This window comes from Candoia aspera, chromosome 4, assembly GCF_035149785.1.
Source record: "Candoia aspera isolate rCanAsp1 chromosome 4, rCanAsp1.hap2, whole genome shotgun sequence".
NCBI lineage: Eukaryota > Metazoa > Chordata > Lepidosauria > Squamata > Boidae > Candoia > Candoia aspera.
The window spans coordinates 22,649,851-22,672,967 of NC_086156.1; the positions used below are offsets into that span (position 1 = coordinate 22,649,851).

The 23,117-nt window shown below is 40.9% G+C and overlaps 1 protein-coding gene across 1 annotated transcript in view; it reads left to right on the forward strand.

Annotated features, from left to right (window-relative positions):
- The first annotated feature begins 3,295 nt into the window (after positions 1-3,295).
- Positions 3,296-23,117, forward strand: part of ADAM22 (ADAM metallopeptidase domain 22) — a 138,942-nt gene continuing 119,120 nt past the window's right edge. Inside the window, exons 1-2 of the mRNA XM_063303593.1 lie at positions 3,296-3,453; positions 3,868-4,028. Coding sequence (XP_063159663.1) covers positions 3,375-3,453; positions 3,868-4,028 — 240 coding nt within the window. The 5' untranslated portion in view covers positions 3,296-3,374. The remainder of the gene's footprint in view (positions 3,454-3,867; positions 4,029-23,117) is intronic.

A 23,117-nucleotide genomic window follows, 5' to 3' on the forward strand; every position in this document is an offset into this window, starting at 1 on the left:
TGTACGTGCTCTCGGGATAGCGTTTAAATGCTTAGAGTCGGCTCCCTCCATCACAGTGGTTGAAATCCCAAGGCTGTTAAAACATTCCTAATCTTGGATCCACAAGATCCAAAGTGTAGTTTCTTCTACAGCTTACTCCAATGTGTATTCTTGAGCGCACACATTATGAAGCAGATCTTAATCTTGCTGAATGGATAAGAGGTTATTTTTTTCTGTGAGAACAAAAATAAAAATTTTCTAATGCTAGGAAACAGGATGTTGCACTCAATGCAGAAATCCAACTTAAAACATTCCCAGCAGTTACCTCTGCTGGAAGGCATCCAGGAAAGAGAAGCGTACCTTTGCTCTAGGTCAGCCTTCCCCAATCTAGGTGCCCTTCAGGTGTGTGGACTTCGCTTCTCAGAAATGGCAATACTCTGGGAATTCTGGAAGTTGAAGTCCCCACATCTGAAGGGTTAGGAAAAATAGTTCTGAGCAATTGGTTCTAATACCAAACTGCTGTCACTCCTAAAGAGTTAAAAAAAACAACCAGCATCTGCCTTTCTGTTACTTCCCATCATTTTTTGTGTTGTTAAAGGCAATGGGCTAGAAACCAGGAGACTGGGTTCTAGTCCTTAGGCATGAAAGCAGGCTGGGTGACCTTGTCCAGTCACTCACTCAGCCCAGCTCACCTCACAGGGTTGTTGTGGGGGAAATAGGAGGAGGAAGGAGTATTAGGTATGTCCCCAGCCTTGCGTTATTTATAAAAATAATAAAGGGATAGAAAATAACTTCGGATAGTCAAAGAGCGCTATTATATTCCCCCTCCCCTGCCCCCTCCCAATCTTCTCTAGGTACCCAGTTCTCACCATCTCATTGTAAAATTGGTTTCCAATCCCCAATATTTTGTTAGCCTTTTCTGAATCTATTCAGTTCATCCAAATCCTTAGTTCTGTGGTGCCAGAACTGGATATGCAATCTGATTAAGTCAAAACAGTAGAACAATTCTTTTCCCTATTCAGAACATTATTTTGATCGATACAACTCAGATTGTGCTTCCTCTTCTGTTCATCTTGCTGCTGATTTATACTATATCTAATCTGATTAATTTCAGTTCCAAGATACTTTAGTGCCTATTGCCAAGCCAGTTATTCTGCATTTTATACCTATGCATAGGATTTTTCCCTAAGTGAATAACATGGTTTCTCTTTGTTAAATTAAACTACTTCCAGCACGTTTAACTAACGTTTGAAGTTCTATTGGACCAATTTGTGCATCATCTGTATTCTCCCCATCTTGTCATTGAAGTTACAAGAACATTAAAATATACCTTAAAACTGTGCCTGGTTGCATATGAACCACTGATGACACACTTGTACGGTTTGCAAGCTAGCTGTTAGATCCTAATCATAGATCTAATCCTCTAGATGCCAGCTAGCAAGCACTTAATGTGAGCATTGTCCAAAGCAGTGGGAGAAAACAATCTTTACATTTTTGCAACTTTCTAGTTTTGGTCCCTTGCTTGTAAGTTGAAATACTTTTGAATGTCCCAGATGTTATGATTGCCTTCTCCTGACCTGAAGAGAAAAGGAAGTCTTGCTGGATTATAAATTACCATTCTTGGAGATAGTAGACAAAGTTAATTACTGCATCCCAACTTGTGACCCACAGAGCTCAATTTCAACATCTGGAATGTTAGAAAATTCCAATTCCCAAAGCTTATGTTTTAATGTTCTCAATGCTGTCTTCTGATTATTTTCTTTCTGGGATGTATTGTGCTGGATAGGTTCAATAAGATTGTGGGCTGCAAAAGACTAACACAACTACCCTTCTAGAAAGTGGCATTTAAAACTCTAGTATGCTATGGCATATTTTCTCCTTACATGTGATTGGGAACTCTGGAAATTGTAGTCCCAAGTCATCTGCTGTCTCCTAAGAACCACTTTAAACAGCATTATCATGGTTTATGAATGTCATAGCAATAAAATGGACAACAGCTGGTTGGGTTGAGACAAGTAATAATATTTAACTATAGCCTATTTTATAAGCAACAGTGACCTGGTGCCACATATAACTAAGCCATGCTGGCTAGACGTACACATCAAATAAGACATTATGTGGCTTGTTTAGTTTTTGTATTTATTTTAGAAATATATTTATTTTAGAAAATTTATATAATTGCCCATCTTAGGTACATAAATCTGGGTGGCCAACAACAATATAAAAACTAACCCATTAAAATAATACAGTCTAAGATAAAAATGAGTAAGAACTGAGGCACCACATAGCAATTCTATAACACACACATACACACAGAGAGAGAACTTGGGCTCCCATAACACCCTAGTGCAATTCAGCCAATTGTGATTTATAAAAAAAAAAAGTAGTTGAGCAACCCATAAGCTTAGAACATGAACTGTAGTGATGTGTGAACCCAACCAATGTGAAGGGGAGATTCCCAGGCGCTTCAGCCAACAGTAGCTTCTGAATCTATTTTCAGGACTGTTTCTTTCCTTTTACACATTTCATGTGAAGAAATAAAATCAGCCTTTATTTGGGCTTCCAAGAAAAGCAATGAAGCTTTTTAGCAAATGTCTACCACGTCATCATTTCTGACTGCTTAAAATACCCATTGCCAGTAATTATTGAACTTTTATTTGATGTGGTGGGTTCACATCTTGCAGCAAATCATGGTTTGTATAAACCACCAATTGGTTCTGTGGATGCTAAACCACCAATTGTGGTTTATACACCATAGTGGCTGGAATCACACAACCCACTCCCAGCAGCAAGCAAGCAAATGACATTGTGGCTTAGCAGGATGCGCACAGTCAACATCTAGCAACCCTTTGGATTTGTTACTACTGTTTATTTGGCCTGTTCCGTCTCCACATTGGCTGGAAAGATAATTTCTCAACTTCAGCGAAAAGATCATCCTTGGCGTAGGAAACGAGAGCAGCGGGTCGAGCTCGAAGTTCCCACCCCCCCAATTTAACTAACTGCATTTCCCAGATTTTCCCTCTCTTGCCGTGTACCCCCCACCCCGAACCCCGGCCATCGGGTTGCCTTCTCCAGATCGGGGCGGCGGGATGCAGAAAGGGAGGGCACCTCGCCCGGCTGTGGATCCCCCTCGCCCTGGGGCTGAGGAGGAGGAGAGCGAGAAGGGAGGAGCTTGAAGCCTCTGAGATACAGCAAGATACCCAATGCAGTAAAAGCTCTCGACGCGAGCGGAAGCCGGCGGCACACAATGCAGCACTGAGGCGGTGGCGAGGAGGCGCCTCTCCCGCTAGCAGCAGCAGCGCCTTTCCTCTCCCTCACTCCGATCGCCTTGTGATCCTCGCTTCTCGCGGGCGGCTCGCCTCCCTCCTGCCGCCGCCTCCCCGCAAGAGCCAGCCATGCATGTCGCGACTCCCCTGCTCTCCTTGACGCTCTGGACCGTCGGAATGCTCTCGAAAGCTCGCTCCGGCCGCGCAGGTAAGAGCCTCCTTACCTTCGCCCCGCGGCTGCAGCTGGGGAGCGGCTGACGCTGTTTGTTGGACGGGCCGGGGAAGAGCTCGCCTTGCCGGGAGCTCGCCTGCGCGGGTTGGGTGACTCTCGGCGCTGCGGTGTGCAGCATCCCAGGCGCCGGGCCGGGAGAGAGGAACCAGGGTTAGCTGCGTGCCGTGCGCGCGTGTGGGTAAGAATGCGCTCATTGCAAATAGCAGAGACGCACACAGACACAGAGTATGTATGTATGCATGTAAGATGGAGCTGGCCTTTGCTTTCTGTCTCTGAAGTGGAAAGCGAGTGCCCCATTTCCACCCGCGCCCCGTAACCAGGGGTCATCTTTATGAGCCAAACCCTTCCGGCCCAAATTGCTTGACCGCTACCGTCTCCCCCCACCCCCAGGAGACACCTTGTTGACTGAAATGGAGAGAAAGGCTGCGGATCGCTTCAGGGAGAGACAGAAGAGCGTCCCTTTTCGGCTCCTCTATAGCGCCAGCGAAGGCAACGAAACTCCTCACGACCTGCTCGACACTCGCGTTGGCCGCAGCTCTGCTGGGAAGCAGGTAAGCGGCGCCAGCGGCGGAGTAGGCAGAGCGAGGCCCGCCCGCTCTTTGGGATTTTCTGTTGCTCGGAGACGGGCGCTTGGGAGGAGGCGGCGCCGGTGGATTCTTCCAAAACGCGACTACGCGCCTGATGCGCCGTGCATAGAAATTGCAGCACGCGGGGAGGGAGTGTGGCCATCTACACACACACACACCAGGGAACGATCCGAGGTCAGCCTCCGCCCAGCCAGGTGTTGTGCTGAATTGAGACTGAACTGGCAAACCCCCGCCCTCCCCGCGCGCCAGGTGCAGTTTGGGGTTAGGGGTATTGGAGTCTCCATGTACCTGGAGAACCGCATTTAATGGAGAATTTGCTGATCAGTATTGGATCTTGGAATCCCTTGGCAGGGATGTCTTTGGGAAAGATTAAATCCTCGGAATGGAGTGGTGTTCAAGCCTCAGTGTGTGTGTGTGCGGGCCTGCGCCGGAGAGAGAAAGAGGGAGCAAGCAAGAAGCTTGACCCTGTTTGTGTCTCCTGGAAATGTAACCATCAGCATAGAAATGTGTGTTTTCAGCAAGATGGGATTGGATTTGGCAGCAATATATAGTTGTCCTACCTAAAAGCTATCCTGGGAGACTTCAGGGTGCTCACTGAAAGCTTTCTCAAGTGCCTCTAATCAATGACTGGCTAAGTCTTTCCTAACTTCCTGACAGGATGTTCTGTGAAGAGCTAAACTACAGAAATCTGTGCTTCTTTGGAATTCTGATTTATGATCTCATTTTGAATATAAAATGGTTGTGATTTCCTCTCATCTGGAATGTATTTGAGACCTTAGTTTTTAAGGGGTTTTAGAAAGAGATTTTGGTACCCAGAATCCCATTTGTAAACCAAGTTTTTTATTTATTCGGTCTTCTACACATTTAACTCAAGAAAGCATCCTTGAGCTGAATGAAATTTTATTTTAAATAGTCATCCATAATATTGTGCTGTTTTAAGATTGCAACTCTAAGTATGTTTGCAAAAGGGTAAGTCCCATTGAACGATGTCTTCATTCTATGTTTACATAGGATTGCATTGAAAGTTAAACAGAGTGATCTTAGGGCTGTGTGGCACTTAGAATCAAAGGAAGAGGGTGCCTCAGAGTGTGTACATACCTGTACACAATTGTACAGTGTAAACCCAGGAAAAGACACAACTGCTTTACTGGTGGATTACTGATGGGTCCTATGCAGAGCTGCTGTGGGTGCTATGCAAAGCTGCTATGTATGCTGCACAGGCCTAAAACTTATACTGTTTTTATTTCAAAGTCAGTCTAAAAATTGTACTCAAGTTTTTTGGTTAGAATTAGTTCAGATTTAGGTTACAATTATGGGACAAGATTGAAGTATATTTATAGGGCTTATAGGACACACAGTGATGGTTCTGACTGGAGCAGTCTATAAACTCTGTAAATTAAATTAAATAAATCAGGAGACAATTAAACAGTGACAAAGATCAGAATGAAACTTATGCATAAATTTGAAATGTGTCCTCTAATTCTAGACTAATCTAAAAGACTTTGAAGTAAAAATAGTAGTAGTCCTCTGTCATCTGCAGTTTTGGTATGCATTCCTTCTCTGTATTCATCCAAGTCATTGCAAGTGCAGAGTGCAGGGCCCAGAACTGAAACTTGCAGCAGTCCATTCCAGTTTGAATGTGGATCTGTTGATGAGCATGCTCTGAGTAAGATTTTTGAGCCAGTGGTAGATCTACCAAATAGATTTGCTATTCTTGCTAATCAGACTGTCAAGACATTACTTTGCCAAATGTTTTGCTGTACAGTAGTTAAGATATATAATTTCCACGTCAATCCCACAGTTATTTTCATAATGCAGTAATTGAAGTCAATAGACATAACATAAGCTAAATAGCAGCACATAACAACCTTGGCTGATCTTCAAAAAAATGGTAAACAGGGTCAGATCTAGCAGATACCTGCATGGGAAACTTAAGATTGTAGGCTAGGTGGGAAAGTTAAAAAAAAAAAAAATCCTAGAGAAAGACATGGCAAATCACTTTTTATTTTTTTGAATTGAAGAGTTTGATGCTGGCTGGGGAATTCTGGGAATTGAAGCCCACACGTCTTTGCCAAGGTTGAGAAACACTGCCTAGGAGGGTATCAGACTGGGAAAAGCTGTTTTAAATAGCCCCTGATTATCATTAACCACAATTTATTACTCTAAGTCATATGGCAAATCTTGAGTAAAGCGAAGTTCCCATCTCTTCCTTGATGATGCTGAAATGAAAAAGGCAGGGAGAAACTCAGAAAAACAAGATGTCTTTTGGGTTGCTCATGTAATGCTAAATTAGGGTTTGGCAACTTTTTCTGACTCCCGAGTGACATTACAGAGAATTTGCTAACAACTGCAAGTTTGCTGAGAGATTTCATAAGGCTATCAAAATCTCATGGAATTCCAGCAATCAATAAAAGGGAGGACATGAGGATCAGTATTCAGGGGGGAGGAGGTACAGTCTAAAGGCATTCTGGTATGGATCAGCATGCTAAATTGTGTCCATGGGCACCCTTTGCAGCCCTGGTGGTATTAGTGAACAACTGTGATTGTATTCCTGCAGATTGTTGGTTGGAAATAAGTGACAAAGTAGGGGTCACTAGACTTAATCCTATGACTTTAATTTCTTCTTTAACTTTGACTTTAATGCAGCTTTAATTCCCTCCTGTGAGCACAAGATCCACCCCTTCTGAGATATCAGCATTTCATTCCCCATTCCCTACTTAAAAAAAAAAATGGAGAAAAAAGTATAGTTCCTGAGCACAAAAAGACTACCTACCCCTATTATGGCTGAATTTGATACTTCACTAATGTAAAGCCCAAGTAAATGGATATCCTAAAACTAGTGTAGATGTTTGCTCATGTGTTTACAGTGAATGTGCCAGGGCAGTTAAAGCATTTATTAATGATTATATTGCTGACTACTGAAATCTTTATAATGTTTATAAGGAAACAGTTATGCCAGAAATATTAAAACAACTTGCTTTAAAAGCTTACTTTAAAAAGTACACTATGTTTTAGGGCATTTTAAAAAGCCAGCAGAGATGTTAGGACCCTCAGTTCTGCAGGGAGTGCATTCCAAAGGTCTGGGGTAGCTAAGGAGAAGGTTTGACTTTGAATGGCCAAAGGATAAACTGGTGATGAATCTGTACAGCACCAACTTGATCTGTGTACTTGTGATGACTCCTTGATCCACAATTCTAATGGCAACCTCATGGTGGTGAAGATAATGCATGACTTACAGTCTCATTGTCTTGTAGCACGTGACCATAGAAGGTCGGGTAGTTCTCATCTTCTTTCTTTTATGTAGAAAAGTATTTATGGTTTACTAGAATTAATTCCACTTAAGGACATTTTTTTGTTTCTCCCCCATCCTACATTGGGGAGTATGCATACTTTCGTTTCTTAGAAATGCTGGTCATCTGAGGACTGAAAGGACGTATCCGTGGGGAACTGACAAATGTTAAAATGTGCATTGTGTCATTTATGTACTTGCATATGACATTGGGCCTCAAATTGGAAAGGCTGGGGTTTGTGTCATGTCACAATTCACATGTTTTCATTTTCCCATCATCACGTTGTACTGGCCCCTTATATACAGGGAGCAGGGGTGTCCACAAGGTGTGGTCAGAAAAGTCCACATGGTAGCCATAAAGGTGCTATTGAAGTGTCACAGATAAAAACCAGGCACAGCTCTGATTGCACCATTGTGGCCACCATCTTGACTTTTTTGATTATACCCTGTGGATATCCCTAACAAGGATATGAAAAATATACCTTGGAGGGACGGAAAATGGGCTTTTAAAAAATTGCAAAAAAGGTGTGTTGCACCTGCTGGAGTTTTCATGCACTTAATTTATTTTTTAAATGCAGTTTAAAATTTCAAGCAAGGTGCTGAAAATTGTTGACTTGCTGCTGAGTTTTGCTGCTGTGATCTTGCAGTCCTTTGGAGGCCACAGAAGTCAGGCTGGGGGATTGTAGATTGCTCAAATCTGTCTTAGATTATTCAGGAAAGCCTGCAGTTTCTCAGAGACGTTTTTCAGGCAGCATCAGTAACAAACAGAGGAGAAAGCAATGGAAGGCCAGACATTTTTAATCTTTTTATTCTCAGTTTAAGTGCGTATTCAACCCTGGAATAATGGATTTTCTATGTTTCCTGCACAATTTATTCCATTTTATTGACCTAATTGTTTGTATTTTTAAAAAAAAATGTTTTGGGGGAACTTTTACTGTTTTAAATAATTTGATAATTCATCCAAAGAACGTTGGTTACAGTATTGGACACATTAGATACTGTATATAATAACTACAAGTTCAAAAGCTACCTTACAATCCAGTCAGTACAATCATGATTCATTTTTGATAACCACAAGAATGCTTTCATTTGCTTGCATTAATTCATATTTCATTTTAAGCCATGTTGTTTTGAAAACAAAAACAGTTCAGTTGAAGTTTTTCCAGTGTGTTGGGATTGCCCAGAGGAGGATCAAGGTGCAAAGCTGAAACAGGCCGATGCTTAGTCCTGAATGATGGAGAAGTCCATGCTGTCTAGAAGAAGTAATATGCATTTCAAGGGGATATATGCATCACCAACATTTTTATTTGAAATGGAACATCCATTTATTTATGATCATATGTGCTATCTCCCAGTTTAAAACTCATTTAAGTTTAAAGTGAATAACAAATGATACCTTAAAACTCTACCTTATTCTTTCAATAAAAAGCTAGCTTTAAAGTAAGCAAACTGTAATGCTGCCAGAGGCATTTTATTAAGGAAGGCATAGAAATTATAGTCTGATTCCAGAGTTTTTGTTTAATGGCAACTTTCTATTTTTTCATGTTTTCTCTAAGTTGGATGGTGGCTATTTCTGCTTTTTGTCACATTTTTATCAGTTCCCTGGAGTCTGGATATGGAAGGCCCTGCTGGGAAGGAGATCTAGTGAATTGAGGGTCTGATTTCTCTAGGTCCATGTCAGCATTCCAAAAATAATTAATGACTCTGGGAGAAATGCAGGCAGTTTGCATTACATCTGTTAGGAAAGTTAGGGCCAAAACAAAAGATCAGTCTGGAGAACATGCATAACAGTTAATAAATATATGAGTTGGCTGTGGAGAAGATGGCCGACTGAACAGACTGCTCACGAGCTCAGCAGGCAGACCTGGCAGTGTGGAACTCTTTTTGGGGGTGCAGGCAGGCTTTTCCTGTTGCCCTGGAGTGTTTTCATGGATAGAAAACACTTGGAATCACCCCGTTTGTACTTCAGAACGTCACCTTGTAGCCTGAGGATCGTCAACAGCATTGGTGCTAATCTGGTAAGAGGAGATGGGGGTCAGGGATACCACCATCTTCCAGACCATGCTGCAGCCCCTTTGGGACACTAGGTTGAGCCTTTCTCATTCCTAAATCATCCAATTTATATATTTTTTAAGTTTTGTACCTCAAGAGAAACTCTCCACTGCAAGAAGAAACAAATCTCTTGGTGTTAAACATCAATGTTTTTGGATTACTTTTTAAACCTTCCTTTAACTGCTGGCTTACTTCCCATTTAAAATTTAAGGAGGACTGAGAATAAATAAGCATCTCTCCGCTACTATTTTTATATCTATCTTGAAGGATGTAACTTTTTCTTACACGCTTAATTTGATGTTTTGAGTTTTTAGCTTTCTGTTCACTTTCCTTGGATGCTGTATCTGCTGGTTTGCATACTTTTTGTTTTGTCAATATCATTCAATAGCTTCTGGAAGTTTTTCATAGGGAGCTAGATTTTACTTATTGGATTATAGAAGACCTTAAGGGGATCGTTTCAGGACTCTGTGCTGAGCTGCGAGCTGATTTCAAACAAATTCTCCATGAAACTACTCAAGCTATTTTGCAAGACGTTCGGAATATTATTTTTAAAATGTATCAATTGGCTGAGAATTTTCTGAAAGGAGAGGAAGAGATTTATTAAGAAGGAGGTATTTTTCCCAATCGTGAAAATCCAGAATGTGAAGAAAAGTTAGCTGATGAGTATGTGCTGCTCATGAAAGAGATACAGTTCGACTTGCAAGATAACAATTGGTCTGTTTGTCTCAGGGTTTGTTTCAAGAAAGATAGCTCTGTTACGTGGGAAGTTTTTTGTGGACTTTCTAAGGGAGGCATTCAGGCTCCTTGATTCATTTATTAAAAAACGTCCTGTTTATAATATGGAGACAAATAAATGTTCTGGTTTATTATGAGGTGGGATAAGAAATTAAGAATAAGTATGTGGATTGATTTCAAGGCTGTATGATTCTATTTTTCCGTAATGATTCAAAGTTGGTTTCATTTTTTTTCCTTTAAGGCTTAATGGGGCAAAGAAGATGAATATGCTAAAGATTGTATGATTAAATGGGCTAAGAATTTTGGGTACAATATTATGATAGAACAGTGGGAAAATATGTGGAACAAAGGTCTGAAATTCACTTTGAAGTATAATTTGAAAGAGAATTTTTATAAAATGATGTACCGTTGGTATTTAACTCCTGATAAGCTGTCTAAAATGTATAATGGGATATCAAATGTCTGTTGGAAATGCTCACAGGGGGAAGGAACTTCCTATCATTTATGGTGGACTTGTGGACAAACTAAGAAATTCTGGAACCAAATATGTACTACTATTGAAAAGATTCTTAAAGTGGACTTAAAATGGAAGCCGGAGCTGTTGCTCTTGGGTTTGATGGACCAACAGCTTGAAAAGCAACATGGAACTCTGTTCTTATATATGATATCAGCAGCAAAACTCTAATATGCTCAAAGATGGAAGGATGCACAAATTCCCTCAAGGAAGGACTGGATGATTAAGTTGATGGAATTGGTGCAAATGGCTAAGCTGACAGCATTGATAAGAGAAAACACTGTAACTAGATTCGTTTCCATCTGGAAGCAGCTCTTGGACTAGTCACTTGTAATGCAAAAGAATGAAGTCTTGATTTTAGGTTTTGATGATTGAACGGTTTGATTTTAGAGATACAATGTTACTAAATGTTTAATTAATAGTAAGAGATTAACTTTTAAGTACTTTTATGCCTGTGCTGGAAAAGGTCAGAAGCCACTGGTCTGATACGCTTTTTTGCTTATTCCTGCACCGTTTTAGCCTTTCCTGTTTCTTTTTTAGACTTGTAGTCTGTGGGTCTTATATTCTGCATTATGTGTCTTAATTATATTTTGAACAACTAATAATAATTAAAAATGCTTTAAAAAAAAGAATCAGAATGGAGTTCTGGGAATTAAACCATTTGTGTTTTTGAGGCCCTAATCTCAATTCAAAAGGAAACCAGTGAAAGCTGAAGGTGGGAGCAGCCAAAAGGTTGAGTGCCATGGCTGTTGAAGAAGGAGGGAGGGAGAGGGGAGAACATTCCAGCTATGAATAAACACTGTTTTGAGATATATATATATATATATATATATATACACATACATACATACATCCATACATACATACACACACACACAAACATCCATTCATCCATCCATCCAGTTGACTCACAGTCCTTTCTCCAAAGCATAACTTAATCCTTAAAAAATGATTGTAGGTACTTCAGCCAGTTCATCCAGTGAAAAATATACAGTGCTCAGTCTGGCAAAAGTATCATTTTTTACATCATTGGTTATGTGCAAGAGACGGCACCTTGACTTTTCTGATAAATGAAAGACTAGTCTGAAGTTATAAGGTGGACTGGATCTAACTCCATGGATTCATTCACTGTTGGGTTCTGGATAAGACATGAAATTGCTAGTCTTTAAATTGATTAAAATCTCATATTATTTAGGGGTATGGTCAAAAAGGTCAAGATGGGGGCCACAACAGTATGATCAAAGCTTGCATCTTCTTGGCCACCATCTTGACTTTACTGATCACACCCTACAAAGACTCCTGCAGTGTTTCAATAAAAAATCAGATAATTGTTATTATTTAATAAATCTCAGGAATCCAGAGATAATATGGGATGAGGAAACCAAGCTTAATGGGTTTATACATTACTCAGAAATATTTGAGCAGTGGAGTCTGGACAACAGCGTACAAAATATGAAGAAATCAGTGGACTATATCTAGAGGTATAACCTTCAATAGAGAATTTTTGGGTATCTCAAAGGCTAACAAACTGAATATGGGATAAACTTTCATGGAGTTTGGCCCACATTATTTGCAGCAGGAAACATTGTCCTGTGTAAGAATTCTGTATATACCAATAGTTTTTTTAAATTAGTGTAATTTTCTGTGGACTGGAAAACTTTTCATATATTTTTTTTTAAAATAAGGTCATTTATTTATTTATTTATTCATTCAATTTCTATAGCCGCCCTTCTCAGCAAGTGACTCAGAGCGGCTTACAACAATAAAAACTATAAAACAATAAAAACAATATCAATTAAAACAATTACATTAAATTACAGAATAAATATACATGGCCACCAAGTAAGCCATAGGGTTTTCATTGGCATGTTTTCAGGAGCAGATTGCCAGGCCTTGCTCCCTAGTCTGTCTGGAAGCTCTGCTGAAACCCTGGGTGACGCTTTTGGTAGTAGAACTACTGGTGGCAGAGCTTCCGGCATCATAGCAACACGCAAGCCGCCACAGTACGACAAACTGACAGACGGGTGCTGGGCCAGCGGAAAAGAGGAAAACCTTCAGTGTGATGGATGCAGACATTGGAACACTTAGGCATATGGCGCAAGACTGAACAGCATTTCATTCTGTTATACGTAGGGTCACCATGAATCGTAAGCGACTCGATGGCAACTAACAATAACAACAACAACCAAGTAAGCAGTGCATTGTTGTTGTTTATTCGTTTAGTCGCTTCCGACTCTTCGTGACTTCATGGACCAGCCCACGCCAGAGCTTCCTGTCAACACCCCCAGCTTCCCCAGGGACGAGTCCGTCACCTCTAGAACATCATCCACCCATCTTGCCCTTGGTCGGCCCCTCTTCCTTTTGCCATCCACTCTCCCTAGCATCAGCATCTTCTCCAGGGTGTCCTGTCTTCTCATTATGTGGCCAAAGTATTTCAGTTTTGCCTTTAGTATCATTCCCTCAAGTGAGCAGTCTGGCTTCATTTCCTGGAGGATGGACTGGTTTGATCTTCTTGCAGTCCAAGGCACTCTCAGAAGTTTCCTCCAACACCACAGTTCCAAAGCATCGATCTTCCTTCTCTCAGCCTTCCTTATGGTCCAGCTCTCGCAGCCATATATTACTACGGGGAACACCGTTGCTTTAACTAATAACCAAGAAACGGGACCATTCACACGTTTGGGGCCCCAGAGCTGGGCACATAACCAGGTCTTCACGGCCTTAAGAAAGGTCTACAGGATCAGGGACATCCTAATCTCTGTAGGGAGAATATTCCAGAGGCAGGCACTACAGATGAAAAGGCATGCCTTCTGGTTCCAGCCAACCGACATTCCTTGGCCGACGGGACCCACAGCATACCCAACCTAATAGATCGAATTGGATGGGCAGAAACAACTGGGAGAAGACAGTCCCTTAGGTAACCTGATCCCAAGCCATGAAGGGCTTTAAAGATGACAACCAGCACCTTGAATTGCACCCGGAAGCACACCGGCAACCAATGCAGCTCACGTAGCAGTGGTGTTACGTGCGTCGAATATCCAACTCCATTTACTACCCATGCAGCCATATTCTGCACCAGCTGAAGCTTCCAAATGCTCTTCAAGGGCAGCCCCATGTAGAGCGCATTGCAGTAATCCAGACAGGAGGTCATGAGGGCATGAGTGACTGTAAGCAGAGCCTCTTGGTCCAGGAATGGGCACAACTGGTGCACAACCCAAAGGTGTGCAAAGACCTTCCTAGCCACGGCTGCTACCTACTCTTCCAGCAGGAGCTGTGAGTCTATGAGGACCCCCAGATTGCGCACTGGGTCTGTCTGGGGCAGTGCAACCCCATCCAGGACCAGTAATGGAAAAACCTTGTCACCGGGAGGCCCACAAACCCAAAGCCACTCAGTCTTGCTTGGGTTGAGTCAAAGCCCATTGCACCCCAACCAGGCCCAGGTCATTTGTAAGAAGGAATGAGCGCCAACTACAAATAAAATAGTAGCCAAGTTTGATTGCTTCAAAGTCTTATTTATTTCTCTATTTAGTCAATTTATATAGCCACCCATCTCACAATTGCAATTCTGGGTGGTGTTTTATGCATATTAAATGAAAGCCCCTAGTTATTTTGTGAGAGAAATTAAGACAAAACTGGTTAGAACCTTTTCTAAGGCATTTTGTACAACTTTCTGTTGTAATTGCTTAGGCAAATTACCCACTGAGTTTGAAATTTTATTTTTCTGTGAATCTCACATAGCTTTTTCTGAGTGCAAATCCAAGGATTGGCGTGGGGGGAGGATTTTTGTAACCATGTTTGCACCTGCAGCCTATATGGCAATGGCAACTGAATTTCAAAACAGCGGTGTCCAAATGGACGAAAAATGCATGATTCAAGATCTGCCATGCAGTAAAGGTAATTATTTATTAAATTAGTGGAGATTTTATATTGAGGATATGTTGAATAAGGCTCAGGAATGATAGGGTCAAAAGGGATATTGGATTGGATTAAATATAAGTAATGTGGTTCTGGCATTGCTCTGTGTGTTCTTCAGAGAATGAAGGTTGTTCTGACCAATGCATTTAAAAACAATTCGCTTCTGTCAGGTTACAAAGGCTTTGGGGGACCAGCACTGCTGTTCTTGTTTAAAACTAAATCCAGCTTATTCTCAAGCTTAATACAATTCTTACCCAATAAACCCCCAAATCACAACTTTAGTTCTATGTAGGACTGTGAATTCTACTAGTTTTTTACACATGGCATAAATAAATTTGCAGACTAATTTAGATTAATATAGGACTTTCTTCCTATGTACAGTATATTATTTATAAATAGTGTACAAATCCAATATACAAGTATTGCCACACCTATGCATCAAACTCCTTCATGTATTGTTAAGGGGTATCAACCTCTGTCCAGCTGTTTATTAGCTTGACATTCCATAAAACAGCCCCACAGAATTATTCCTTAATCCTTAGTTTGTTACACTTCCAATTTTCTATGTAATTCCAAATTCAGTAGGAGTGAATCGATTTTTCCAGGAAAAGCCCATCACAGCCTTCCTTTGACTGCCTCCATGAATACTGAATTTTTTTCCAGTGCCGGATATGATCTATGGGTAGAACCAATAAAATGGAAAGGATACACTAATACACATTTCAAGTTCAGCAGTGCATAGTGCAGTGCTAATTTATAATTTATAATGTGTCACAAAGGTACTGACCCTAAATTACTTTACAATTTTAATGTACAGAGGAACAGGGTAGATAACCATCACTGACTTAGCACTTGGTGGTGCAGTATGCAGTGTGGAACGTTACTCTTCTTTGGATCAGGGCCAGGGCCCTATTTAGATATGGAGGACATGTTGTGGTTGCATGAAGACAGGCCAGATAGTGGGTGTGTCTACAGTTGTCGTAAAACTAATAAAAATGTCAGTGTAAGTGTCTCATCAAGCTTTGACTTTATAATACTTGATTAGACTTTCCCAGATCACTTTCCTCCTCACTTTAAAATAAGTAGCCCTATTTAAAATACTCATTTAATTTCACCTACTGTCGTCTACTCTCTTCATCCCAAATTAAACTAATGAAAATACCAACTTGTGTGTTCCCTCCCTCTCTCCTTTATCCATTGGGCCTAGTGTGAAAGGGTGGAGCTTCTACTGTGATGTTTCCACACCCCTTTGTCATTCTGGTTTTGTCACGGTTAGGTCCAGAAGCATATGGCCCTAGCTACCATTTTTATTACCCATTCTGCTTGTAGAATAATCCTTGATCTTACATGGACCGATGAAAAGTTTTTGGGCAAAGAGGAACTATATTTTTCTTTTTCTTTTTTCTTTTTGTGTGTGTTTCTAGAAAGAAGCCACTCTTTTTAATCCTGTCCTCTCCACTCTGTCATTTATTCCTTGAGAATTATAAGCAGTGAAGTCAAGATCCGTTATTTCTGAATGTCTTTATGAAAAAAAATCTTTAATTCGTATTCATGTTATGGACATGCTTCGGCATAAACTGATTTTAAGTCTTATCTCTGTCTTGTCTTGTCTTTTCTGGTCTTTTTTCTTTTCTTTTCTATTCATGCCTGTCTTTTGAGTTATCTTAGATACTTGCAAGATTCTTAAATGAATCATTCCCCCATGTGTTGCCTTAACAGCCATGGAAAATCTGCATTGGTGTACTTCTTCAGGAATAAGGCAGTAACGGCAATGTCTCTGGAACCCAACATGGCGTGGATCCATATTTTCATTCAGTATTTGAAACGTTCAGATGGATAGATGCTTTTCATTCAGGACAGTAAGCCTAATCACTTAAAACATACCCCTAAGAGTTATTTTATTATTTTAGGTTTCCCACATACTCGTACTTGCTGGTCCATTGATTTCACATGAAGAAAAACATAATACTAACATGGGATGGAGTGAGAAGAAGCTGGTTTTAGAGAGCCCTGAAATGAACTTCTGCCCCTGGGGATCTCAGTGTCTTCAAAAGGCATTGTTGTGCAGAATTACTTTAATGTGACCTTGAATCTTTGCCTCTTTGTTATAAAATTATATTTTTGGAAACTTAAAAAAAGATTGTTCATCTAAATAAGTTGACCTGAATTCTCCTGTTTAAAACAAAAACAAATAAGTGCTATTTAGACTGAAACTGTATGCATGAATGTAAAGTTCAATATTAATGAGCAAAGAAGGTTTTTGTTTGTTTGTGGTTAATAGAGCTGCTGCTCTCCATACGGTTGGACACACACAGAATTAAAGAGTTCCATATGGTAGCCATCATTGTGTATTGAGTCTTTGATGTATAGTGATTAACTATGGTTTGGTTTGCTTTTTAATGTTGCCATATTTGCTGTGGGGACAGGGCCACAACTGTGGGGGGGGCAACTGGGGCATGTGCCCTGAGCGCCGCACTGGTGGGGGGCCTAAATGAGTGCTGGGGGGGACTCCAAAATGGGCGCGGAATCCATGTTTGCCCCGGTGACACAGACCCTAGTTGCGGCCCTGCATGAGGTTAAATGGTCTGTGGTAGCAGGCCCAAAGCTGCCTAGATCAAGTGATGTGTGGTTGAACACATACAGTTAGCCATGTGATGATAGCTGCTGCATGGAGTATTGAGAAAAGACATTTGCATGATGGCTGTGACTTGCACACAAACCCCTTAGCAATGGCCAAACTTATAATTGAAAATGGTATTGCAGTACACCACCAGGTTTATGATGTGTGGAGTGAAAGCCAGCAAAAGCCATGGTTTTCCAGGGAATTAATTACTTCCAGCACTCAAGAATTATGTGGGGATGCCAGTTATGTAAGAAGACTTATTCTTGACTTGGGCTCTAGAAAGTAACAAATTGACCGAGCATGCAGGGGAAGAAGTTTTGAAGGCAGAAAGACTACATAATTGGCAGGATTGATTTTCATTTCTTCAAATGAAAGACCAAATTTAGCCCTGCATCCTGTGTTTCTCACACTAGTCACCTGATGCTTTGGAAAGGGCACAAGCAGACTGCAGCGCACTGTAGCAAGCATGGTTTGTTAAAATGTGGTTTCTTGGATAAGGGCAAATAGTTAAGTTTATAAACCACTTAGTGCCTTAATATGATGTATGTATCTCAGTGGCTGGTTTATCATTGAACATGGACTTTTGGTTCAGCCTCTCTTTCCTAAATTTCTAAATTCCTGGTTTAAAATTATCTGAGCCAGTAGTTTAAATGCCAGCAGAAAATTAATTACATGCTATGTAAAGACTTACTTTCTCTTAGTTTTTTAAACCTAGTTTGAACAAGTTTCATGGGAGACCATGAGCTTTAATGGCATAAACAGCACAAAGCATTTCTCTTTCCACTTTCTCCATACTTGTCAGCTTTCCCAGGTAGACTAGGCAGGAAACACAACCAGATGAGCTAATTCTACTTTATTTTAAGGCTACATTAACAGAATCTTGCAAGACTGAAAGTACAGCTCTCTCACCTTCTCCTTTACAGCCTGAGAAGCTAGGGAGGGTCCCTTCTGAGCCTTTTGCTTTGCCCACTGTCCAGCTGTGGGCTGTGCCCTCTCTTATCTGACCATTCCCTAGGCAACCTCTCTTCACTCTGTCTCCCAAGGTCTTTCCCACATACCATTGCAATACTAAACGTAATTTTAAAAATCTCATATTACAGTCTCTTTTTTAAATAAGATTAAAAAATTAAATAATCCTTTTCTCAGATAAAAATGTTCCATCTTTTGATGTTTAATCATTTTCCAGCTTCCTCAACAGCATGATCTCCTTTATGTCGATTTGACCATAGATGTCTGTGTGAAAGGGGCAAAGTTAGGGGGCAAGTGATGAACTGCTATGACATCATAATACAAACCTTGCATCTAACAAGCTCACATCAGATGTCACCATGCAATTGCATAAGGACAAGTTTTGTGTCATGATACCACTACTTCTGTGTCATCATCACGGTTTTCACCTGTGGTTTATATGCAGTGGTAGTTGTTTGCACCTATTCAAATCATTCCTATTGCTGGAGGCTCAATATAAATTCTGAACTGTTTGGAAAGAGCTTTGGGGAGGCACAGAAGATTTAAGTAGGTTACCAAATATTGCATGTTTCACATTCCCTGACCAGAAGCAATCTTCTGGAGCACAAAGACATCCTTGGTTACAGTGCCATGTTCTACGTCAGCCACATATTATATGTAGATATTAGGATTACAATAAGTGTTTTTGGGGTTAAAGTTTAATCTGTTTTATTTTCCCTAACATGTGAGCCTCCCTTTTTTTAAATTGTTGCTATATACTGACTTCATGTTGATCTGTGATTGCCAAAGCATAGTGATCCATGATCAATTCAGATCTCATAATTTCTTACTGCCACCTATCTGTCTTTTTGCTGATACAAGAACTGGTAGCTGCACAGTCAATGGTTCAAGGATGCAGATCTCTTGCAAGTAACTTCAAGAATGAAGAAAGCCAAATATAAAATGAAAGTCATATTTATAGTAGCATCGAGATTCAATTCTTTATCTCTCACCTGCATGGTGCAACAGGTAGAAGACCTGACATTTTTTATATGGGATGAATGGGCATGCTTTGTTAATGCAACAGATAACTGGTTTCAGGTTGTTTGCTTCTGACTTGGTCAAAACCAGGTTTCACACTACTTTGCTTATGTCCAGTGCTGTGTAGTCAAGATGGTTTGGATAGCGATAAAGAGCTTCTTTGCTACATGTGTTGGGATACAAACCTTGAACTTTTTCCTAGAAGTCTGATGGATAAAATAGCCTGCATCCAAGCTCTTGTAGTTACTGTTGTTTTGATAGATTTGGACATGGATGGAGATAGATCGATGTCTAGTTGTGTGGTAGTTACTTTTCAGTTGTGCAGCTTGAAGATATGGACAAACTGTTTGTATGACTGAGGCCTATCACACAGTCTCTTGACCCATATCCATCTTTGCTTATGAAATCTGCCAGAGCTGAGTTGGAATTTTAGACCTCAGAAATGATTAATACATTCTTGAGTGGTGGAGTAGGCATCATTACCTACTTGGGCAAAGCATTGGGGCATACAGGGATTTCTCAAACTGATTCAGTGTGGAATTATTCTAATTATTTAGATACATTCTAATTTAGTCTCTGACCTACTTGGGGACAGAGGCAGCTTCAATTGTTCTGGTGGATGACTTGTATTGAGGAATTGAATCCTCTTTTAGATCTCTCCAACGATATATCTGTGTTTGGCTTAAGAGACACAGTATTGTGGTAATTCCAGGCCTTTCTGGAGGAATGGTTTCAGAAGATACTGGTCGGACAACTATGTTTGACAACATAGTTCCTAACAAGAAAGGTTCTGCCACTGTACTGTACTGTACTATACTATACTAATTTCAAACTGCTGGAGAAAATCAGCTAGTGTAATGGTTAAGATATTGGACTTGGGTTCAAGTTCCTACTTGCCCATGAAATTTACTGGAATCTTTCTATCTTTGTGCATACAATAATCTTGCTTCAGTTACCATATACAAAAACAAAATTCCATGATTTTTTTCCCAACTGTTTGTCCATCAATCCCAAAAGAAAAACCTCCATCTCAATTGTATATTAATCTTTAAAATCTTCTGAATCAGTGTGTGCATTTGAATCCAAAATTTTGTGGGTTTTTTTACATGTCCACCAAACATGATAAAAGTCCCTTCTTGTTTGTTCACATTTCCAACATAAATTTGAAGCGCCTTTATACATTCTAGACAATTTCTCTGGTGACGTGCCAATGGAACATCATTTTATAAAAATTCTCTTTAAGATTATAACATAGTGTAAATTTCAGTCCTTTCAACCACATATTTTCCCATTGTTCCATCTGTATATTATAACCAAAATTATTAGCCCACTTTATCATACGTTCTTTCACTTGTTCTTCTGTTTCAAATGTTTATTCATTTTAGCAATGACATGTTCATCATTTGTACACAATTCTGTTTCAAACTCATAACCATAACCTCTTTTGTCTACTTTAAATCTAATAACTGTAAATAAGAAAACTATTGACACCTATATCCCTCTGCCACCAATTCTTCTCTTGATTTTATTTTACATTCCCCTTGACAAAATTCTAGTATCTCACAATAAGTTAGCCATTTGTGTTTGCCTATTATTTCTCATCTATAAAATGCTTCTTGTGCTGAGAGCCAGGTTCTAACTAACATTCTGAACCCTATGTATGGGAACAAGTTGACCCTTAATCACTCAAAATAGAGATACTATAGGTAAGAAAACAACTGATTTTTTAGAGTTAGGGTCTAACTGACTGAGATAAGGTCCATCTTACTCAGGCTGAGTGTGGTAATCAGGATCCTATACTGATAAAAAATATTCTTTATTGCCACTGTAAGAGCTGCTCCAGGAAAGGAGTACGGCAGGGCTGTATACTCTCACCCTACCTGTTCAACTTGTACACAGAACACATCATGCGACATGCTGGGCTTGAGGAATCCAAGGCTGGAGTTAAAATTGCTGGAAGAAACATGAACAATCTCAGATATGCAGATGATACCACTTGGATGGCTGAAAGCGAAGAGGAACTGAGGAGCCTTATGATGAAGGTGAAAGAAGAAAGTGCAAAAGCTGGCTTGCAGCTAAACCTCAAAAAAACCAAGATTATGGCAACCAGCTTGATTGATAACTGGCAAATAGAGGGAGAAAATGTAGAAGCAGTGAAAGACTTTGTATTTCTAGGTGCGAAGATTACTGCAGATGCTGACTGCGGTCAGGAAATCAGAAGATGCTTAATCCTTGGGAGAAGAGCAATGACAAATCTTGATAAAATAGTTAAGAGCAGAGACATCACACTGACAACAAAGGTCCGCATAGTTAAAGCAATGGTGTTCCCCGTAGTAACATATGGCTGCGAGAGCTGGACCATAAGGAAGTCTGAGAGAAGGAAGATTGATCCTTTGGAACTGTGGTGTTGGAGGAAACTTCTGAGAGTGCCTTGGACTGCAAGAAGATCAAACCAGTCCATCCTCCAGGAAATAAAGCCAGACTGCTCACTTGTGGGAATGATATTCAAGGCAAAACTGAAATACTTTGGCCACATAATGAGAAGACAGGACACCCTGGAGAAGATGCTGATGCTAGGGAGAGTGGAGGGCAAAAGGAAGAGGGGCCGGCCAAGGGCAAGGTGGATGGATGATATTCTAGAGGTGACGGACTCGTCCCTGGGGGAGCTGGGGGTGTTGATGACCGACAGGAAGCTGTGTCGTGGGCTGGTCCATGAAGTCACGAAGAGTCGGAAGCGACTAAATGAATAAACAACAAGAACAACCACCCATACCTCTGTATGCTCTACAATGGTTCTGCAGAAGCAGCAGGAAAAAAGACCTGCTATTAACATAGCATAGTCTTCTAAACTAAGTCAGTTAAAACAGAAGGCCAGAAAAGGCAACTAAATCTAACACTGGGCAACATTCTGAAAAGCCGAGCAGTGACCACTTGGCAGGGAGAGGAAGGGCAGAGTCCTATTATCTGGGGCAATGAAGTAAAATGAATAGAGTAGTATCACCTGTGTGGTTGTGCAGCAGTGCAAAGCAGGTGGTTTGCTTTTTAATATTTTTCTTTACAGTTTGGAGGGTGATTTGCTATGTTTAAGAAGAACAGTTGTCTATTTTAGAAACTTTCTGTGGGCTAGAGGAGTAGATACCTCTTCCACCTACTGACCTGGAAAGAAGTAGTCAATTGCAGGACTTTAATGTCCTGGGAAAGCAGCCTGTGTGCTGGAGAAGGTTCCTGTGGCTTGCTCTTGATTTTTCAGGCACCACTTAGCAGGCCATCATAGGAAAGAAGAGGTGCACTTCTAACTTAAAATTGGCTTTTTAAATACTGTGTGTTCCACCTTGCAGCCCCTGCCTACTAGTGTTGTCAGTGGATTTACTAAGAAGTGCTATCATTGGTGCCTCCTAAGAGATTTTACAGGTAGTCCTTAGGTTATGACCACTCGTTCAGCTACTGTTCAAAGTGATGACAGCACTGAACTAGGGGGACTTATGACTGGTCCTCGAAGTTGTGGCTGTCACAGTGTCCCCATGATCACAAATCAGGCGCTTGACAACTGGTTTGCAGTTACAGTGATTGCAGCATCCCACGGTTATGTGATCACTCTTTACAACCTTCCCTGCCAGCTTCCCACAAGCAAAGTCAATGGGGAAGTCAGCAGGTGGTCACAAGCTGCTCCTATAAGTCGCTCCTGCTCCTGCTGCTTTTTCTCCCAAGGAGCCCCCAGCCATGGAACCCACCTGCCCATGCTCTGTAGTGTCCTCCCGTGGCATTCACCCACCTGCTTGTAGCTCTCACCTGCCAGCCTGCTTGCCTGGGACTCCTGCCTCTTCCCACATCGTGGTCATGTGAGGTCCTCGCTTAATGACCCACATGGTCCTCGAGTTATGACAGCAACCAGGTCTGTCATCACGAAGCAATGCAGTCACATGACATCATGCTTTATGA